Raw genomic sequence first — 18,578 nt, 5'->3', positions numbered from 1 at the left:
CCTCCTACTGACTGTTGGTGGTTAACGTATTTGTGAGAACCGGCTGAAGGTTAAATGCAGTATCCAGACTGACAGTATGGTTGAAAATTGCTGGAAGAGCAATCTTAGTGATGGGTGTCTTATTTTTTTTGGCATGGTCTGTTCTGCAATATGCTAAGCGACTGAGCTGTATCCGTTGTAGCTTTGATATCTTGCAGTGCTTCATTATCAAGTTTTCCCAAGGGTTGATGGCTATCAAAAGACACATTAGATTTTTCTTAAAGAATAAAGATGGGCTTCTTAGCCAGCTTCTTAAAGAGTGAAACTGTTCACATTACCATCTTCCTGAAACCATTGTTGGAGGTCAAATAAAGCATCACTTAAAGCAGATAGGATGAGCAACTGTATAGCCTGTTCCCTGCAATCATTTAGCAGTAAAGAAGAAATTGTATGCCACAAGATTCTGTCACAGCGTGCTAGAATGGCACTGCTTTTGGATCTCTTAAGTCTGGGATGGCAACAATGCTATTATTTTGCCCAGAATATGATGGTACTCCACAGGATGATAGGGAGGGGACAGTAAAACTGCCTCTGGGTGACAATCAAAATCAGACTCCATTTTGAACTGATCGCGTAAGCAAGTTGGTGCAGAATCCATACCCGTATACTTCCCGTACCCTGCTATGAATACAGCGGTCATTAGGTGGCAAGATTCTAGTTTGCGACTCTGGACTCAAATATCACCCTTCACAAAGTGATCAAACTGAGGGTCAGCATCAGCATTACAGACATGGCCCTGAACACAGACATCACTGTCCTCACCATGACTCTGATAGCAAGTGTCTCATTCAGTGCTGCGATATGCTAAAACCTTAGGGAGTTGGGGATCTGGGTCTCTCCACCTCATTAGCCAAAATCTGGGTCACATAGTCAAGTTGATAAACTGCATTTAGTCTATGGCTGTTTTCAAAGTTATCTGAGCGTACAGAAACACTGGTGTGTTTAACATTGACTCCAGAGGATGCACAGCCTGACCGAGGGGAATATTCAAGCATTGGAATCTTTGAAAGATGCAATGTTGGAGAATAAGCCTATTCCGCTTTCAAATAACTGTTGACTACAAACCCTAAGTCGCCCAATTCCCCTGTGCTAGAACCTCATTTTCCTTTTCTGCAGGGCGCCCATTACATTTCAGTGTTTTAAGAATTCTTGTGTTAAAAACCAGTGACAGGAAACCGTGTTTAAAGAGGTACCAGGTCTCTGTAGGATGATCACATTCTTGTTTGTGCTCTTCTGTTTTTTAATAGCACAGCATGAACTCAGTGCTGCAGTGGCATTTAACTGTGCAGTTACTATTTTTACTGTATATATAAACAGGCTGTTCTTTTATACTTTTACGGTGGCATTAGATTCATTCTTCACAAAGCCTTTGGGCTAGGCCTTGACTTTTCAATCAAGCTACTCAGAGAGGCAAGGAGGCCTGCATCGCCAACAATATCTTGTAGTTTGAATACCCATTGACTTAATTAGTAGGAACACCAGCAATCTCACCTCTGATACAGCAAGGTTGTCCTCACGACTGCAAGAATAAAGGAAATGCTTCACAATATTTGGCAAATATTGGATGAGCAAAGCCTGATCCTACCATACAAAACAACATTTTCCAAAGAAGCAAGTTTGATTCCATATGCAAAGTTTGCACATTTCTTTGGTTTAAAGTGTTTCTAAAAGTAATATACTATAACATCTATATATATTTTTTCACTTCCAACAAAACAAATGACACAAAGTCTTTGGAAGGAAAAGATGTGTGGAGAATGGCTCAGTAGTTTCATGACTCACCTGAAATCGAACAGAAACAACAGCACCGCAAATCTCCTCTCCAACCATGAATTGCTCACCGAGAAGAGCAAGGATCAGGTTCTCCCAACACCGGGAAGCCAGACCCTTTCGCAGACGAATAATCCACTTTCCACCATTCTTATTTGCATCATCCTGTGCATAATGTAAAATGGCAAATAAAGAGTATAATCATTTAGTTTCAGAGAGAAATTGTACTTTTATGTATCATGCTGTGTTCTAAAAGGACAGCAGCATCATTCAACAAATAACTACCAGAAGGTAAATTAGGTTTCATATTGTTTGTGACTAAGGACGTCAATTATAGTTTGGTGGGTTGGGAGAACCACAGTAAAATGGCAGTTCTCCTAGCCTGCCAAACTTGCAGTTCTCCGGTTTTACTTAGACGACAGAACTACTGGTCGCCCGCCAACACAAGAGGAATCAAAGACGGCAGCCCATCTGCCATAAGGCTAGTGCTTCAAAGAATTGTTAGCATCTGCTCGTTATGCTACTGTTACCCTGAACTGAAGGGCCCCAGCAAAACTGGTTTCGGGTTGCTTGAGTTCCAGTCAAGGGAGGATCTAGCCTGGCAGTTCAGGCAGAAATGTTCTGATTGAAGCAGGATCAAGACTGATTTGCAAATGCCTGAGTCCAAACTGAGGTGGCATACCTGAATGATACCCAAGCGATTGCCAGTGGTTAGATTTGTGCAAGCATTCCTCTCATCAGTTTTTGTGTGTTTGAGGGTATATTATCATCAGCCACCCTTTGGTACCTTTCCCACGGTCAGAATTTACCTTGAGGATTTAAAACCCTGAAAATCTCCCTTTCTGCGTAATAACTTCTATTTTTTGCTGGCTGGTTTGGGCACTGCTGGCCAGTTCCAGGTGTGTAAGCAGCACCCCTGAAGCATGGCAAAATTGGCTAATCCCCAAATGGGATTAACTTTCACGTAGGGTCATAGTACCAAGTAGGAAAATACATTAATGGCACAGAAAGATAAATGTCTCCTCCGGACAGTAGCACATGTGCCATTCACTAGGCTAACAAAGAAAACTTGGCTTTAAACATACCTGCATAGTCGGACTGTTGTAAATTTTAAACCTGCAGACACACCTGTCAAAATAACCCTTTTAAAAGTAAAGAATCCTACTCTTAAATATTAAGTCACACTTGGATAAGCTTTGAAAGCAACAAGGTAGGGTTCCTAATATGTTTGTTACTAGTGCATGCAAGAATGTAATGTTGGCATGTACATACTTTGATTAGCTTCTAAAAGCTGGTTTCACTGTAAAGAACTGTAGCTGTCCCTACAGAAAAACAAGAGTACAGAATATGATACTATTTTTGCAAACTCCAGTTTGAGATAAGCAACACGAATGATTTCAACCACAATTTTGAATATTATTTAAAGATCCAATTTACTAGTGAAGTTGGCTTTTTGATAAATATTTAGGAAACATAACTTTTAAAAAGTTAGGCTCTATCTGCCTGAACCCCAGCCCGTCAGCAGCTGGACCCCGACTGTGCTTCCTCTTAATGAGGGATGTCACTGCTCCGAGAACAGACACAATGGCTTGGGCCATTTGACAGCACAATCTGGGGGGACATGTGTGACTCCTCTCAGCTCAGGAAGAGCAGCTGCGGAGAGTTCTCAAACTTCATTTACTTAAAAGGGAACAGGCTAAGGCCTGCCTATACACAAGTAAGTGTAAAGAGAGACCTGGGAAGAGAAGCCTTTGATTCTTCAGCCAAATGTAGTCAACTTGGCACCAACCCAGTGAGAGTTCTGGAACCAGTTTGATGGGGTTGAGGAGGAGAATGTTTCCATAAACAACCCTCACTAGTTCACCAGAAAAGACAAATGTAGAAGGGGTGCTGCTATGCTGGATTTTATGCAGAAGAGTGCACTTTGGGATAGACTGCACTTAGCAAAAGAGGGTATGATGCAAAAGTGGGGCAGGCTGGGCCATGTCCTGGATTCACCCCCACACAGTGGATAGTGAATCCTACAAAAGTGGTACCTCACCAACTTCTCATCACAGAACATTTAGACCGATGGAAGAAATGAAGAGGACTGGCAATGCTGTCTGTAGCTTCTATAGCTATCAGAAGGGATAGACTTGCTCCCACTTATACCCAGGACTGAGAATTGAACTCCAAGGGTCAGTTGGCTGCCCTCCTCTGTGGCTACCGGAGCCCAGCAAGCTGCAAGAGACCTTTTTCCTTCAGTGTTCAAATGACTAGTAGTAACTGGACTTAGTTAAGACCTTGCTAGTGGCCTCTGCTGAAGTCTCCTGACCCCTAAACGCCATCCTGGAGGTCCTGCGAGTCTAAGAAATGACCAAGAGGAACTGCTCCAGAATGTTTGTAAATTTTACAAACTTTCAATACCTCAGGAGCGCCAGAGGGACCTTACAGCAAAGGTGCCCCACTTTCGAAGCACTTTGTTGGATATAACTTCTAGGCTCAACGTGCGGGAGGATTTTGAGTTCTATAAGAAAGACTAAGGGGGTCATTATGACACTCGCAGTGAGTGTTAATGTGGCGGTATGATCGCCAACAGGCTGGCAGTACATACCGCCACATTTCACTTCTCCACTCAATCCGCCAGGACAGTATCAGCCGGCGGGCCGGAGATGTCAATCTCCAGCCCAGCAGCCGGGATACTACTGCCAGCAGCATTATGAGCCTGCCAACAACCATGGTTTTCGTGGCGTTAGCAATGCCATGAAAACCATGACAGTAGGCCCTACCGGTGACAGGGAATTAATTCCCTGTCACTGGTAGTCGGCTCCCCCAACCCCCCCCAACACTCACCATATGCCCCCCTCCATCCAGACCTCACACACACACACACACACACACACACACACCCCCCTACCCCCCCATACACCCGCAGACACCCAATCACTCACACTGGCATTCACGCATTCATACATGCATACTTCCAGACATGGTCGCACACATTCTTACACAAAATCACACTGACATGCAGGCATGCACTCTCTTCACCATTCTTGCACGCATTCACTCACACGCATACACCCATGAAAACAACACAACACACACAGACAGACAGATTCACACACACACATTCATGCACACCACCAGACACACACACACAACACCCCTGCCCCTTCCCCTTTCGGAAGTTGTTCGAGGAGACCTTCCGGCAGCGCCAGCTTACCACCGTCCACCAGTATGATCACTGCCGGATTTCCGCCCTTTTTGTGGCGGAAGTCCAGCAGTGATCATAATATGGCGGACAGATGGTAGCCGTGGTGACTGTATTTTTGCGGCCGTCACCGCAGCGGTAGGCGGTTTTTACTGCCAATGTCAAAATGAGGGCCTAAGTCTGAAGGTAGACACCTTGACCACAAGAAATGGTTAAAGACTCTGTATCCACCCGACGAAAGGAATTTGGCACCCGCAAAATTTTAATTTTCCCCTCAAACGCAAGTTTCTCGGCTGGACCACGTCCTATTGCTATCTAACTTTGAGAAGACTTTGTCAGTCAAACTTTCTCTGCTGGATGATTTCTATTCCCAATTCAGAAGCAAAATAAACAAGTGAAATCTTTGACCGGGATGATCCACACAAGATATCAGACCTCCGCTGCATCGCAGTCGGCCTTAAACTGCGTCTACATCCGGTTCAACCATTAACAGTGACTTCTGACTGGCGTTTTTTGCCCTAAAACTAACAATTCATATCTCCAGATAACCTTGCTGGATTTCAATCCTTTTTGCGTCATTTTTCAAATTCCATTTTTCTCTTTTTTTTAGAAAGAGGTTCCGAGATTTTTACTGCATTGTGTTTTGCCTTTTTAATTGTTTTGGTGCTGGTAGATACTTTACACACTCTTCTTTAGTTTAACCTCTTTACTCTGCGTCATAGCTATCTGGGCTTCAGCCCAAATTATTTATTAAACTTGAATGCTGGAAGGACAAGACAAGATTTTGGACTTATTACTTGAGAAGGGCTCTCATTTGGCCCAATTAATAACCTAGGTCCGAAGGCAGCCATTTCATGATGTTAAATACCTTGTCCTTGAGGTTCTGTTTGAGCCTTGATTTTTGTGGCAAAACACTGAGCCAAACATATGAAAAAGTATTATTCACTTAAGTCCTGTCTTCTGCAAGAAACCCCAGCACTTGTCCCCGTATGCTAGAGATGAAAAAGTTTGTGAAAAATATGCTGTCCTATAATTATTTTGTCTTCACTTTATTTTGCACATCATGTGCAAAGTCCCAGGGGACCATATTCTATGGTGCACAAGAAGAAGGGCAGGTGCCATGTCTGTGTCTGTTTAGGATGGGACGGGGTGGCGTACAGGCACACTGCTCCTACCTGCAGGCAGACGCCGACAAAAGCATTGCTTGTTCCATCCTGAAAAAAAGAGCTGGAGAGTGTGGTGTAGACTGCTGCGCCAGTCCAGGAAGGCATGTAGGGATGCCAGCAAGGGCGGGGGGCTTTGGAGGTTCCCCTGTAGCACATAACAAACAGTGGCAGCACCCGAGTGTGGGTTTGGGCAGAGGAACCCAGTATGTAAAAAACAGAACAAAGAGTAAAGTCTACTTCCACGTGGCTTGAGGTTGTTTTAACAGTATTCAAGCCCCATAAGCTCTTGCAGGGAACTTAAGAATTTGCATATGTGGCTCATGGTGCCACAATTGTGGGCGTGGGCAACACCAATGTTGTAGTGTTGTGTGGGTGGGGCTGCAAGAAGTGCAGCCACCTAATGGAAAATGCCTCCTTAAAACTCACCACAAGCTTCTCAGGTAGTTGTATTTATACTCCCAGGAGAGGTTTTGCATTTATTCAAAGTTCTCCCAGAGCCTGAGCCTTTTCATGAGGGGTTGGGAGGGTAGCGAGCTGTATAGCTTGTACTAATGCTAAAGTGGCAGCATAGTAAAAATAAAAGAAAGACTCTAGGGCATATGCTACTCACTTCAATGTTTTATTGACAATACTAATGGTTGTCAACAGAAGATTTTACAGTATAATGAATGCTACTGACTGTTGGTACTACCCCCAATTGACACTAATGAATGGTTATTAAACACACTGCATATTGGTACTGTTACTATTGATTTCAATTGTAAAGTATAACATATTACTGCTTTTACTCGTGTGGTGACAACCTGACAAAGCCATAGGCCTGCCTTACTGATAATGACACAACCTTATGTTATGATATTGTGTCCATTACCTTGTATCAGTCACAAATAATAACCCAATTATTTTATACTATTGTTGAGACCAACTTGTAAACCATATAAAGAATGATGGGCTATTCTTTTTTATTTATAGTACTGTCATTCATTCTTTTACTGTTCCTACGGGCACTGGAATAAAGGGACGACGAGAGGAAGAATACAAAACGAGTGTGTTTGTGTGTGTCTGTGCCTTTGTTTGTTAAGTAAGATGAGTGAGAGAGAGAGATGTTATTTAGAATGTATGCATGTCTTGCTTCCAGGCTTCAGAATGGTTTGATACAGACAGAGTCATAGAATTGCAGAACACAAGCACTGGGGGTTTGCTAGTTGGCTATAATGTCATGTTATCTTAAGCAGATTTGTAAAGAACTGTCTTGCCATTAGTTTGGGCTGGCGATGCTGTTGGAGTTCAGGGTACCTTCACTCCGGAGGCTAAGGAGAGAGGTGACCTCGCCTCACGAGCCACTAGCCTTTGCCCGGCTTTCCACTGCTTGCTTTGGTCCTCATGTCTCCCGGGCTTGGAGGGCAGAGAGATGCAGGGTGCAGCTGCCAATCTCATGCGGTGTGGGAAGCTTGGCAGCACTGCATGTGGCATGGCTTTGACATGATTCAGCAGGCTCCTTATCCCAGTTAACCCATGATGAGATGAGTAGTGGCATACACCACTAATTCCTTCTCCTAGTGAGCACCAAAAAGCCACCACAATGCAACTGGACCACACAGAAAGTGCTTCAGATCTTGCAAGGGGTATGGGAAGTGCTGTATTAATATAAATACCACTGCAACATAAGGTCACATCAGTTGGCCAGTGGGTGTATTTAATAATTTCAGATTTCTCAGATTATTCCAAAGATTCTCTCCCATGGTGCCCGTCTTGCCCATCTGGATTCCACAGTGTCTCCTGATGGCTTAGCATGGATGAGTGGGGCTTGGTTCATTCCATCTAGTATTTCCTGAAGTAACAGCACAGACGCCAGGGGCTCGTTTTGTGTTGCTCCTGGGTTTAAATCATATTGTATTTACTGATGGAAAAGCACAGTCTCCTGGGCTTCTGTTGCTCCTGCGGGGGCCTGACTTGATAGTTCACTGGTATCAGTTTTACTAGCTGGCTGGTGTACTTGCTCATTGGCCCATGAGTGACCCCTAGCATGGCTGCCTACATTATCTTCAAAAAGGCAGCATGAGTGATCATCTAATGTTGTAAGTATCTCAAGGAGCGGCATGCTCCACATCAGCGTGCATCCACAAAGCACTTCACGGTCTCATCAGGGATAGATAGCATTATATAAATGCCAAAACAATGGAATATGAAAAAATACAAGGTAAAAAACAAATGATTATTTAGATTAATATTTGTTTTTGGAAGATTGAACTTCCCTTTCAATTTCTTGTGTCTACACTTCATGCGTTCCATGGAACATCCCCTACTGCTGGTTAACTAGGCTCGCTTGTGATTTCGGTTAGTTCAGTGGGCTATTCTGTGAGGAGTTCATTATTTTACAATAATAGCAGGCAAAGAAAAAACATGATTGCACTGCACATTTCTAGTGCTTACGTTATGTGAAAGATCTATTTTACTTCAACAATGCTTGATATGTAAGTGGGTCAATTTGTCGGCTGAACAATCAAGCACAAAATGGATGCTTTGGGCCACAATTTTTTTGACCTTGAGATTCTTTCATTAGGTCATTAGGAGCATTCGTATAGGTTCCATCGGGTTTTCATACTACAGGCCTTCAAAGAAATTTCTGGCTAGAGAAAGTTTTTTCTTTTAGTTCACTAGTATGAGCAGCCTATGCAGGACGCTCTCTTGCAGGTACTGTTTCAGGGGATTTTTCTTCAGGAAGGTTGAAGATTTCCTTTGCTCGCCAGCCTGCCTTTAAAGTCTTTTTCTTGAGGTTGCATGCATGATCTCTGGGTAGGAGTTGAGGGACTTCCTCCATGTTTGGTCAACAACGTGCTAGGTTTCAATGAAATTCCCTTGTTTGCCTAGATGGGGGGGCACACTGGAGACCTTCTACTGTAAAGTCACCTACTCCAAATCAGACTCTTGGGGTCCAGTCACTAGACTGAGAAAGCCCAAAAACTATTTTCCAAAATTCTGTTCCAATTGTCTCACTAGTGTGCTAACAATACCTTCAGCCTATATTTTAACATTGTGGCATAGAACATGTGGCATGGGGCTTAACCAAGTTCATCTATGGTTGTTTAGTTGTGAAATGAAGTATGCCTCTGGAGACATCATGTGCTTTATAAGATACTTGCTGAATGGCTAGAAGGTTGATAATACAGCCATTCCATAACTTGGGGTGATACTTTGAAAGTTGCTGCAGGACACCATATAATCTTGGTTATACTGGGTTTGATGGTAAATTTCAGCACATAACTTTCAGAAAGCACAAGACTAACACTTTCTCCAGGAAATGCCTTTCTTCATTTCTTTAGGACAAATTCCATTGTGTTAAACAGGGGGCATTAACACATGAGATGCAGCTTTTCTTGAGGAGCAAGCATTTCTGCCCTGTATCTTTCATTGATTCACATGCTTGAATCTTTCCCAGTCATTAGGCCGGAGTCACCTCTAACACTACAGCTAGCTGTAAGCTGTGTGAATAGGAATTATGGCATACAACAGTATTTATTTATCAGCACATTAACTTTATTACAAATTTAAGCCAACAAAATGGCCGTTTTTATGCCACTCTCTCTAAAGGGCAGTATAGTTCACATTTCCAAACACAGGTTACTGGATGAAAGAAGGTGAGCCTCAAAACTGAGGAGGGTGGTCACCGCCTGAATGAAGAAATATTCTAATGCAGGTGAACTGTAGTTACAAATAAGAAACTTTTCTGCTCCAGCAATGGATCCTTCATGAGCTCACATTCTTGACTCAAGGATGGCAGACCATCACACAAGTAAATAATATAGTAAATGGATAGTGGTAAACAAGAAATACATCTCTGGGCAGTGACATTATAGCAGTACCACAGACACAATGGCCTTGCAATCTTGTTGGGCTTCCAATATTTAATGTAATGAACTTTATAAATTAGTTTTCAATTCAAATTATATTTAACTGTATAATTTAATTGTTAGGGAAATGCCCTAAAGTGCATTCTCGGGGCTTTGTATTTATAACGATTACTCTCAAATTATATACCTGATCATCCTTCAGAAGTTACCACCACAAGACTCTTGAGAACAATATCTTTTCAAAAAGATAGCCACCCTTAATCCAATGGATAGTGTGGACTATCATGAATATTATATATTGATGGGTTCCCATTTATCTGCTGTCATTGACATAAAAAGCATAAGGCAGGTTATTCCACTGTTAATGTTTTTTTCTTGGAACCGGAATGCAGAGTCCTATCCAGTTTCAGGGCGCCTCTGTGCAGTCTTTCTTAACATGTTTCCAGAACTTAACCCTGTTGCAATCAAGTGCGATCTTGTACCTTTTTCATTCAATGGCATCTGTTTCTTGCTATCACTGTCCTGTAGCTTCTGCGGTACATACTCCCACCATAAACACAAGTATCTGGACCAAAACCATTCTTGTGTGTAACCCATCCCTGAACAAGTCTTTCTTCCCTTTTTATTATTAATTAGCACTACTCATCATGATTAGCAGGTGTTTGGGTACTTGCCAATGAGTTTTATGGGCTTCTAAGGATCAGTCCTGCACTGGCACTCAGTCATGTTAAACTGTAAATGTTATATGATGGGAACTCCCAGAATGACAATCATTCAGCATGTGACTTTGAACCATGGAGAAAAACTACATCCACCCATGAACAATATCCTGTAGCCAAACACCTCTATAAAAACAAATATGCTACATATTTTAAGATCACTCACTAAGGATGACAGTTCATGTCTTTTGTTTGGCTTCAAATAGAGTAAAAAAGACAAACCATGGCGTTAAACCACTGAGTGTGTTTAACACATTTTTTTTAAAAAAACCTTGTCTGCAGAAGGCATAAAGAAGAAATGTAGCATGGTGGACCGCAGCTTCATTAAAAACATTTTTACACTGTCATTTTAAGGAAGCCCGTTTCTCATTTCTTCTAGAATGCAGCCCAGTGTCAGCTTTCCAGGTGAGCACATGGGAAACTACGTGTCACTACTGCAAACAAGGGATGGGTGTCTACAAACTGGACACATACACACATGATGAAGCCTGATGAAACTTGATAACAAGAAGCCTTTCGTTTTACATCGACGTATCTTGATTCATTTTCATGGACAATTAATAGGCAATCAGGTTTATGGATTTTTGTAGGCAGAGGGCACACAAGGAGTAGACATTGGATAATCAGAAACCTCAAACCCTAATAGACCTGATTAACTTAATGGTCAGGTCTACTAGATAAATAGGCGAATAAAGTCCAACAAGAGATGACCAGCCTCTGTAAGGCTGCCCTGTAGAAGGACTTGCCGGAGTTCCAAATGCAATGTAAATTAAATTTCTAGACGGACTGTCTCTGAACAGAGCTGGCAAATGTTTGTGTAATAAGATGTGGTACAGAAACGTAGCTATGAATAACACAGACTTGAAAAATGCAGAGCAATAAACAAACATGGAGTCTGAACATATTTGGCCTTAGCAAAGGATGGTAGAGATCTTTTGACACTGAGATGCTGAAAAGGATCAATTGCTAGGGAAGGTGTGAAAAATATGGCTACATGAAATATGTGTATATTAATAAAATGGTAAACATGTGGGAGCAGGGAAGGATAGAATCTAAAAGTTCCAGAAGGGCAAGGCATTCACCTAAAACTCATTATCTTTTAATTCCACGCACAGGTCTTTAAAAAGATGACTTTCCATCAAGCACAATGATGTTCAACAGATGTTCAAGATTTGTTACCTATGGGAGAATGTATCAATGGAGACAGGGCAATGTTAACACAGATGTTCACTTTCCTTTTTCCCCTGTTTTGGAGCGTTCTTCCCTGAGCGAAAGAAGATGATGTAAAAACAAACCCAACCTTCTGGCCATCACAAAAATCCCCTTTATGTGGAAACTAGAGAAGTAATTTGGTCTTTACCTACAATGGAATTAGGACAACATACATTTTTATAATGTGCTTATCTTACATCAAGGAAGGTTCAAGGACCAACAATGACCTTCCTGAATCATGAGGCAGTAATCAGAGACAGGTGGCACAGTAGAGAGTGATAAAACATTGATATATCAATGCAGGTTTTTAAAACCCCAATGGGACCACAAAGCCTTCCTTCTTTGACATAATTGTTTAGGCCATAAGAGCTTCATCATAGAAGTCACCTAAACACACCACTAATCTCCTTTTGTCTGCATAAATCAGAAAATAAGCAAGTAGCCAAACAACCAAAAACTGATATTACCACAGGAGAATGCCAAACCCATTCTCGGTCCCCAGTGCTGTTCTCAAAAAGTGCTCCAAACAGGAGGTTGTTGATTCCTGGCAGACTGAAGGGTCCTCAAGTGGTCCAAGTCAAGCTATGTCTGGGGAGCCTTTACATGAGATACCTTCAGTATGTGGTTCTTACTGGTGTCAAAGCATTTTTACGATGGAGGACGGTAATGCGGGAATAACTCATTTAACAATGAGCCTGTCTTACAGTGGAGATTTGTTCAATGAAATAGATAACCCTTGAATCATAATGACAAAATAAAAGCTGTGGAAACACCAAATTCACTGGGCGACCCCTAGGGAATCAAGAGTGGGGTACCTGTCACTGAGGTAGTATCAGTGCCCAAAACAAATATCTGCTGTTCTCATCGCGTTCTAGACTCCATTGCAACACACTGAAGCCCAGTTATGGTTGCACACATCCACCAAACTACAAGCTACTGAAAAGGACATTTCTTAAAACAATGTGAATTCCTCACAGTAAGCAATGCGACCGGTTCACTGATGCTCTGTGAAAACAAGAGTAAGCCTGGTGCGAAACTGGAGTGAATAATCTTACAGGTGACTGAGTGGCAAATGACGCAGTGATATGAATAAACCTTACCACCAGAAATACCTTTAATATAAAAAAACAGTAAAAAGAACCACAGCTGAAGGAAAACATTGTCTAACCAAACAACATTTTAAAGGAAAAAATATAAGAACGAGAATGGAATCCATGTGCTTTAAGAATCTTCACCCAACAATGAACTGTCATGACATTGCTTCATGGATAAAGGACCAGCCCGCTTCCTTAAATTGAGTATAAAATTACACTGTAATGTAAATAGTGACTATCTAGCCATAATGTTCTTTTCTTTTTACTTTGTCTCAAGTGATATTGTCAAAAATAAACTGGGTAAAATATGTACTTTTGACAGGTTTCTCTTTGAGGAAACTGGAGAAAATATTCAGACTTCATGATTTTAATAATCTCTTAAACAAGAACTATTGCAAGAGTAAGCATAGAATACATACATCGAAGGATTAAGATTAGAGCTCTATAAAATGCCTCACCTCCCACATGGGTTTAATTCCTTCTTTGAAGAGATGAAAGTCGCTGTGTCCCGTCAGGTCCCCTGGACGAACCATGTGACTGTAGAACCTCCAAAATTGCTCCACCTTAAATGAATATAGACAAGTAAATAAATATTATACATTCCACAGGATAATAGAAATGGATATGATCCCAGGGAAACCAATTATTAGCAAAAAGTAATACAGTGAATATAAAGAATATGGCAATTTTGATGATTTAACAGATGTCCTCTTTTCAATTTTCCTAAGATCAGGCTCCTGTGTACCTAAGCTTGTAAGCCTTGAAAGAAAATATTTTCAAGACTTTATACCTACTACCAATAATGGGGTCATGGTTGGTGTAGCACTCCACATAGTTGTCTGGTGCTCTCAAGTGGATACAGGAAAGACTATGCTTGCACACCTCAAAACACCAATTGTAAATGTGGAACCTCAATTCCTTCCCTGTATCACAGACATCGTAGCAAAAGAACAAGATCATACTCTGGCCCTAAACGTATCAATGGAACTACACAACATACCTAGAAACAAAATACACCTCTAACAAAACTCTACAATGACAGGTTATTTCCCAAATCATAGCCATCACAAACATGATTTGCACATACATTATATACTCAAACACAGATTTTTAGGTTGAGCGCGAAAGCGCTCTGCTCTGTTGTAATCTATCTGTGGGCTTTTAATCACGCCCATCACTTTCACTCATTTGTGGGCTTGCCTTTCAAAAATGTTTTATCATCATTGGTAAATGCTTTAGGTTTGTCCATCCTTGGGGCGGTCTGGTTACCGCCTTGGACATCGACCCTGTTACATGGATAATTGCATGTTTGCCGATACGTTTACTGCAAGTGAAGTTCTTTTTCTTTTGGTCTCTCTCCTTCACGCTCATGCTGATGGCGGCCGTGGTGCTTTGAATCAGCTCAATTGGGTCAACTGTTTTACTTTTCAAATTAAGTAGCAAGAAAAGTCCAGTTAGGAATTTACAATATTAACAGCTCTAACTCAAGCAAACGTGAGACCCATTGCATTGTAAATGCTTGTTCTATCTGGTATTCTGCACAGTAAGTAAAACTGCTTGAAAGAAGATCAAGCAATTAAAAGGCTTGTAGGGCTGAGCTTCATTTGGGGCCTTTTCCAGGTTTGGTGAGTACTGGTGCAGCTTTGAGATTGTCCATAAATGAAAGGAAGGAAATAAAACAAATGGGTTGTTTAACTGCCAACAAACACGCTACAGAGGTAAAAAATGGTCCACGTGATGTATCATTCGTGAAATAAATTGTTCACACGTTTGGAAAATAATGTGAGAACTAAGCACAAGTAGGCAAGTGGGAGAGTTAACACTGAATAACAAATAGATAGGCAGGCTGACTGCCAGCTCACGTATACCCTGTCATGTCACATAACCAGTAGCATCATAGGTGACCTCTCTATATACATTCTACTGCTTCACTAGAGGAAAGGAATGCAGATATAAGTGCCCAGTTTGGTAGGGGAACGTCCTAATCAAGCAATGGGTACAGACTACTCACAGGGGTAGCTAGGGGCATGGCCTGCAGTCGCTGCACTGCAACGGAATCCTTCATAGACCAACTAACACACTTAGTCAAGGCTGGAGGAAAGGGACTAATCCTCTGGCCAGATCCACCATGTGAAGAACTATGTGCAAAAGGGTCTGACCCATACACTAATGGCTTGGAGGGGCTGACTCAAATTCCCTCTTTCCCTCAGACAGGTGAAGGGCACCATGGTGAGGCCAAAAAGGGATCACATTAGTACAATGAACCAATGTCAAATGTACTAACAATACAGAGTAACAAAAATGTACAATACACCCCCAATAATAGGTCTGTTGTGATAGTACTTTTGCTGGTACAAAGCAAACACAGTACAGAGCTATTATTTCAGCAGCTCAAAAATATCAAAATTAAAGAAAGATAATTGCACATTGGTAGGACCACTGTTGCATCTCAATAGCATACACTACACGTTCCTAACCGAGGCAAATTCAACTGGCTGTAGGAACACACATATTCTCTTATGGGAGATGTACTCAATGTGGAACACAACTCTCTCATTAACAGAATCTTGATACCCTAAGAGGTTCCAGTTATTGGGAATAAAGACACTAAAAAAGTGGCATCCACCCATGATATACACAAGTCTACAGATTTTGACGAGGAGAGAAAGCATCCTCTCACATACAAAAAACGTGTACATCTCGAGGCGATGTATAGGAAAGCATACTGATTAAATGCGATGCTCACAGATGAAAAAGTGTGCACTTTAGGGAGGTCACATTGCGTTGTCAACTTAAATACTGACCTGACTTTCACCCTGGAATTTCAGTCCAAGTCCCCCCTCCGCTACATTCACTTATTTCTTTTGTGGCTGACTGTGGTTTTTAGGTCCGTCTAGAAACAGCTCGAGCTGTTTGCTGGGTCTTTTAATACCAGGTCTCTAAATTACACATACAGCAGGTTTTAACTCAGCCCAAAAGGACTATTTTCCACTCATTTCATACTAGTTGTTGTTTGGTGTATCATTTCACATCATACAGAGTGCAAACATTACAATGCGTGAGATAATAGTTTACAACTAAAAAGTATCATCACACATTGAATTCACTGTCATACATGGATTGCCTGCATAGAGCACTCGTTGATATTTTTCACTATATCAGTCTTTTTGTTCAAAGTATTGGAAATGTTCTGGGGCTGCTCACTTCCACTGCTTCTCTGAGCAGGATCTGATGATTATTGTTTCTGACTGAGCAAGTGTTCCTTCTTCACAGGCCTCCAGTCACTTTAGTGGCACATCCATTAAACAAGGACATCCACTGAATGCTTTCATAGTATGAGATGAGTGGGAAATACTCTTTTTGGAGTGAGTCAAAACCGGCTGGCTGTATAATTTAAAGATCTAGGTAGCAAAACGTCTGACAAGCAGACAGAGCCGACTCATGCCTGGAGAGAGTGAGCATGGAAACTAAGTGGGCACGGATCACAAAAGATAAACCAAGAAAGAGCAATTTCAGAAGTTAGGTTCATATTGTCCAGAAATGCTCATAGACTACTCATGTCCAGGGCTTAAGGATTTTTCAGAGCATGAACTGATGTTCAGTGTTTCTCCTCTGAAAATGTAGAAACTGGTCTTTTCTACTATCTATGCTCTGGTCATGTGATCTGTTGCTATGGCCTGGTCAAAGTTGTCTGGACCACATATTTTAAGTTTCAGTCATTTTAGTTGCTTTTATAATTACACAACTTGAGGCGGGCATCCCACCTCCTAAACAAACAAAACAAGAGGCAGGTCCATCCATCGTCCAAATACAGAGTCTTATGCTAATATCCCTGTGTTTCAAACCGCCCCAGCCTGTGGGTTACCCTAAAGAGCATGTCATACTCTGCCTAGTATGCCTAAGATGTGTAGTCTATTTAGGCAGCTGAGCCCCTCATTATCATTATTCAAGTGTTTTAAGACTGGGTTCCACAATTTGTTTTAATTTCTGCACTTTACCCTTCAAGTCGTCAGCTATGCTCTCCGGGCCCACCAGTGACAATAGGCTTGGGGTCCAAAGGTTAAAGGTTGGAAGTGTGTTTTTAATCCATAAAGAGAGGGTGACTTGCAGAGCGGCAGGAAGTAGATGCGGCGTCATGACGCAGATGTGAGCAAGTGCAGGGGGGTAAATTCCTTCCACTGGGGTGCAAAGAATGACCATATCTGGGCACTTCCCTATTCCTTTTTGAGCTACGTCACTCCAATGCCCTCACTCCAAAACCCCATTAGTTTTAGGAAGGACAGTATGTGCAGTGTCGAACCTCGAGTCCCTCTAGCTTTGACTCCAGCATGCCACTTGGTCTTATTTAATCTGTGTAGCCATCTACACAGGATCTTATTTAGCACTCTCTCCTGTGTTTGTGGTGTGCAAAGTTATTAGCTTTGTGTAGATTTCTTCCCCTAGATTGTTTTCTAGCTTATCGTTGAGGTCCTTTTCCATTGCTCTTTGTAAGCATACTTAGGGAGGAGCTGCTGCATCTTAATGACTGTGTATATCCCGGACACTAAGGGCCTCATTATGACCCTGGCGGTCTTGAGACTGCCAGGGTTGCGTAATGTGGTCTGACCACCACATTACGACCGTGGCGATTGTACCATGGTCGGACCGCCAGCACCAACAGTTTTCCTCCACAGGAGGGATTGGGGGTGCTGGCACTCCTAATCCGCCATGTAAAGGCTGGTGGAGACGGGGTGCAGACGGCACCAGGGGGACCTCTGCACTGCCCATGCACTTGGCCTGGGCAGTGCAGGGGCCCACAGGGACAGCCCAGTTGTGCTGTTCGCAGACAGTGAACAGGGCGACAGGGACCCTACGCACTGCAGTATTGCCATCGGCTCAATTATGAGCCAGCGTCGATGTGGTAGGCTGTTTCCCGCCGGGCCAGTGGGAGACTCCTAATGGGGACCAAGGGATGGTGGCCGCACTCACGGCAACCTGACAGGGAGAATTTGGGGGACGGCCTTTTTCATCTGCCAAACTCATAATGACCCCCTAAGTGCTTATGTGCTTAGTGGTAGTGAGTGCTTTGAGGATTTTCTTAACTATTGTTAGATGTCTAATAGCAACCTTTTGACATATATATATATATCTATATATCTATATATATCTCAAATACAGCAAACGGGCATTGGAGCGCTTTATGGGAGCACCAGATTAATTACATTGCACGGGGGATTCATTTATTGATTACTGTCTGGTGTTCACTCTGCCACTGGAGCCAAGCTATACCCGAGTGAATAGACCTAATAAGGGTGAACACGTTTTTGGGTTGGTTGGGTTTCGGTCCAGGGAAGACCTGGCCCGGTAGCAGGGTCAAGACTGATTTGCATATGGCTGAGTCCATACTGAGGTGTCAGGATGTGCAAAATAATCCTGGACTAGGCTAGGTCCCTCAGTAATTTCCAGTGGCAGAGAGGACTTTATGCATTTCATTCACCATCTGTTTGTGCTGTGACTGATGCCAGGAGTTTATGAGCGTGAACAGGAGAAAGATACTG

At 42.3% G+C, this 18,578-nt stretch overlaps 1 protein-coding gene across 3 annotated transcripts in view; it reads right to left on the bottom strand.

Moving 5' to 3' along the window:
- The window catches only part of EIF4E2 (eukaryotic translation initiation factor 4E family member 2), an 84,760-nt gene that overhangs the window by 43,861 nt on the left and 22,321 nt on the right, over nt 1-18,578 (bottom strand). For all 3 annotated transcript variants that reach the window (XM_069212894.1, XM_069212895.1, XM_069212893.1), the window contains exons 4-5: nt 13,500-13,604; nt 1,822-1,974 (exon numbers count right to left, since the gene is read on the bottom strand). In XM_069212894.1, the coding sequence (XP_069068995.1) occupies nt 1,822-1,974; nt 13,500-13,604 (258 nt within the window). The remainder of the gene's footprint in view (nt 1-1,821; nt 1,975-13,499; nt 13,605-18,578) is intronic.

Source organism: Pleurodeles waltl, chromosome 11 (assembly GCF_031143425.1).
Source record: "Pleurodeles waltl isolate 20211129_DDA chromosome 11, aPleWal1.hap1.20221129, whole genome shotgun sequence".
Lineage (NCBI taxonomy): Eukaryota > Metazoa > Chordata > Amphibia > Caudata > Salamandridae > Pleurodeles > Pleurodeles waltl.
The sequence above is the reverse complement of the archived record's forward strand: the minus strand, read 5'-3'. Positions and strand labels throughout refer to the sequence as shown.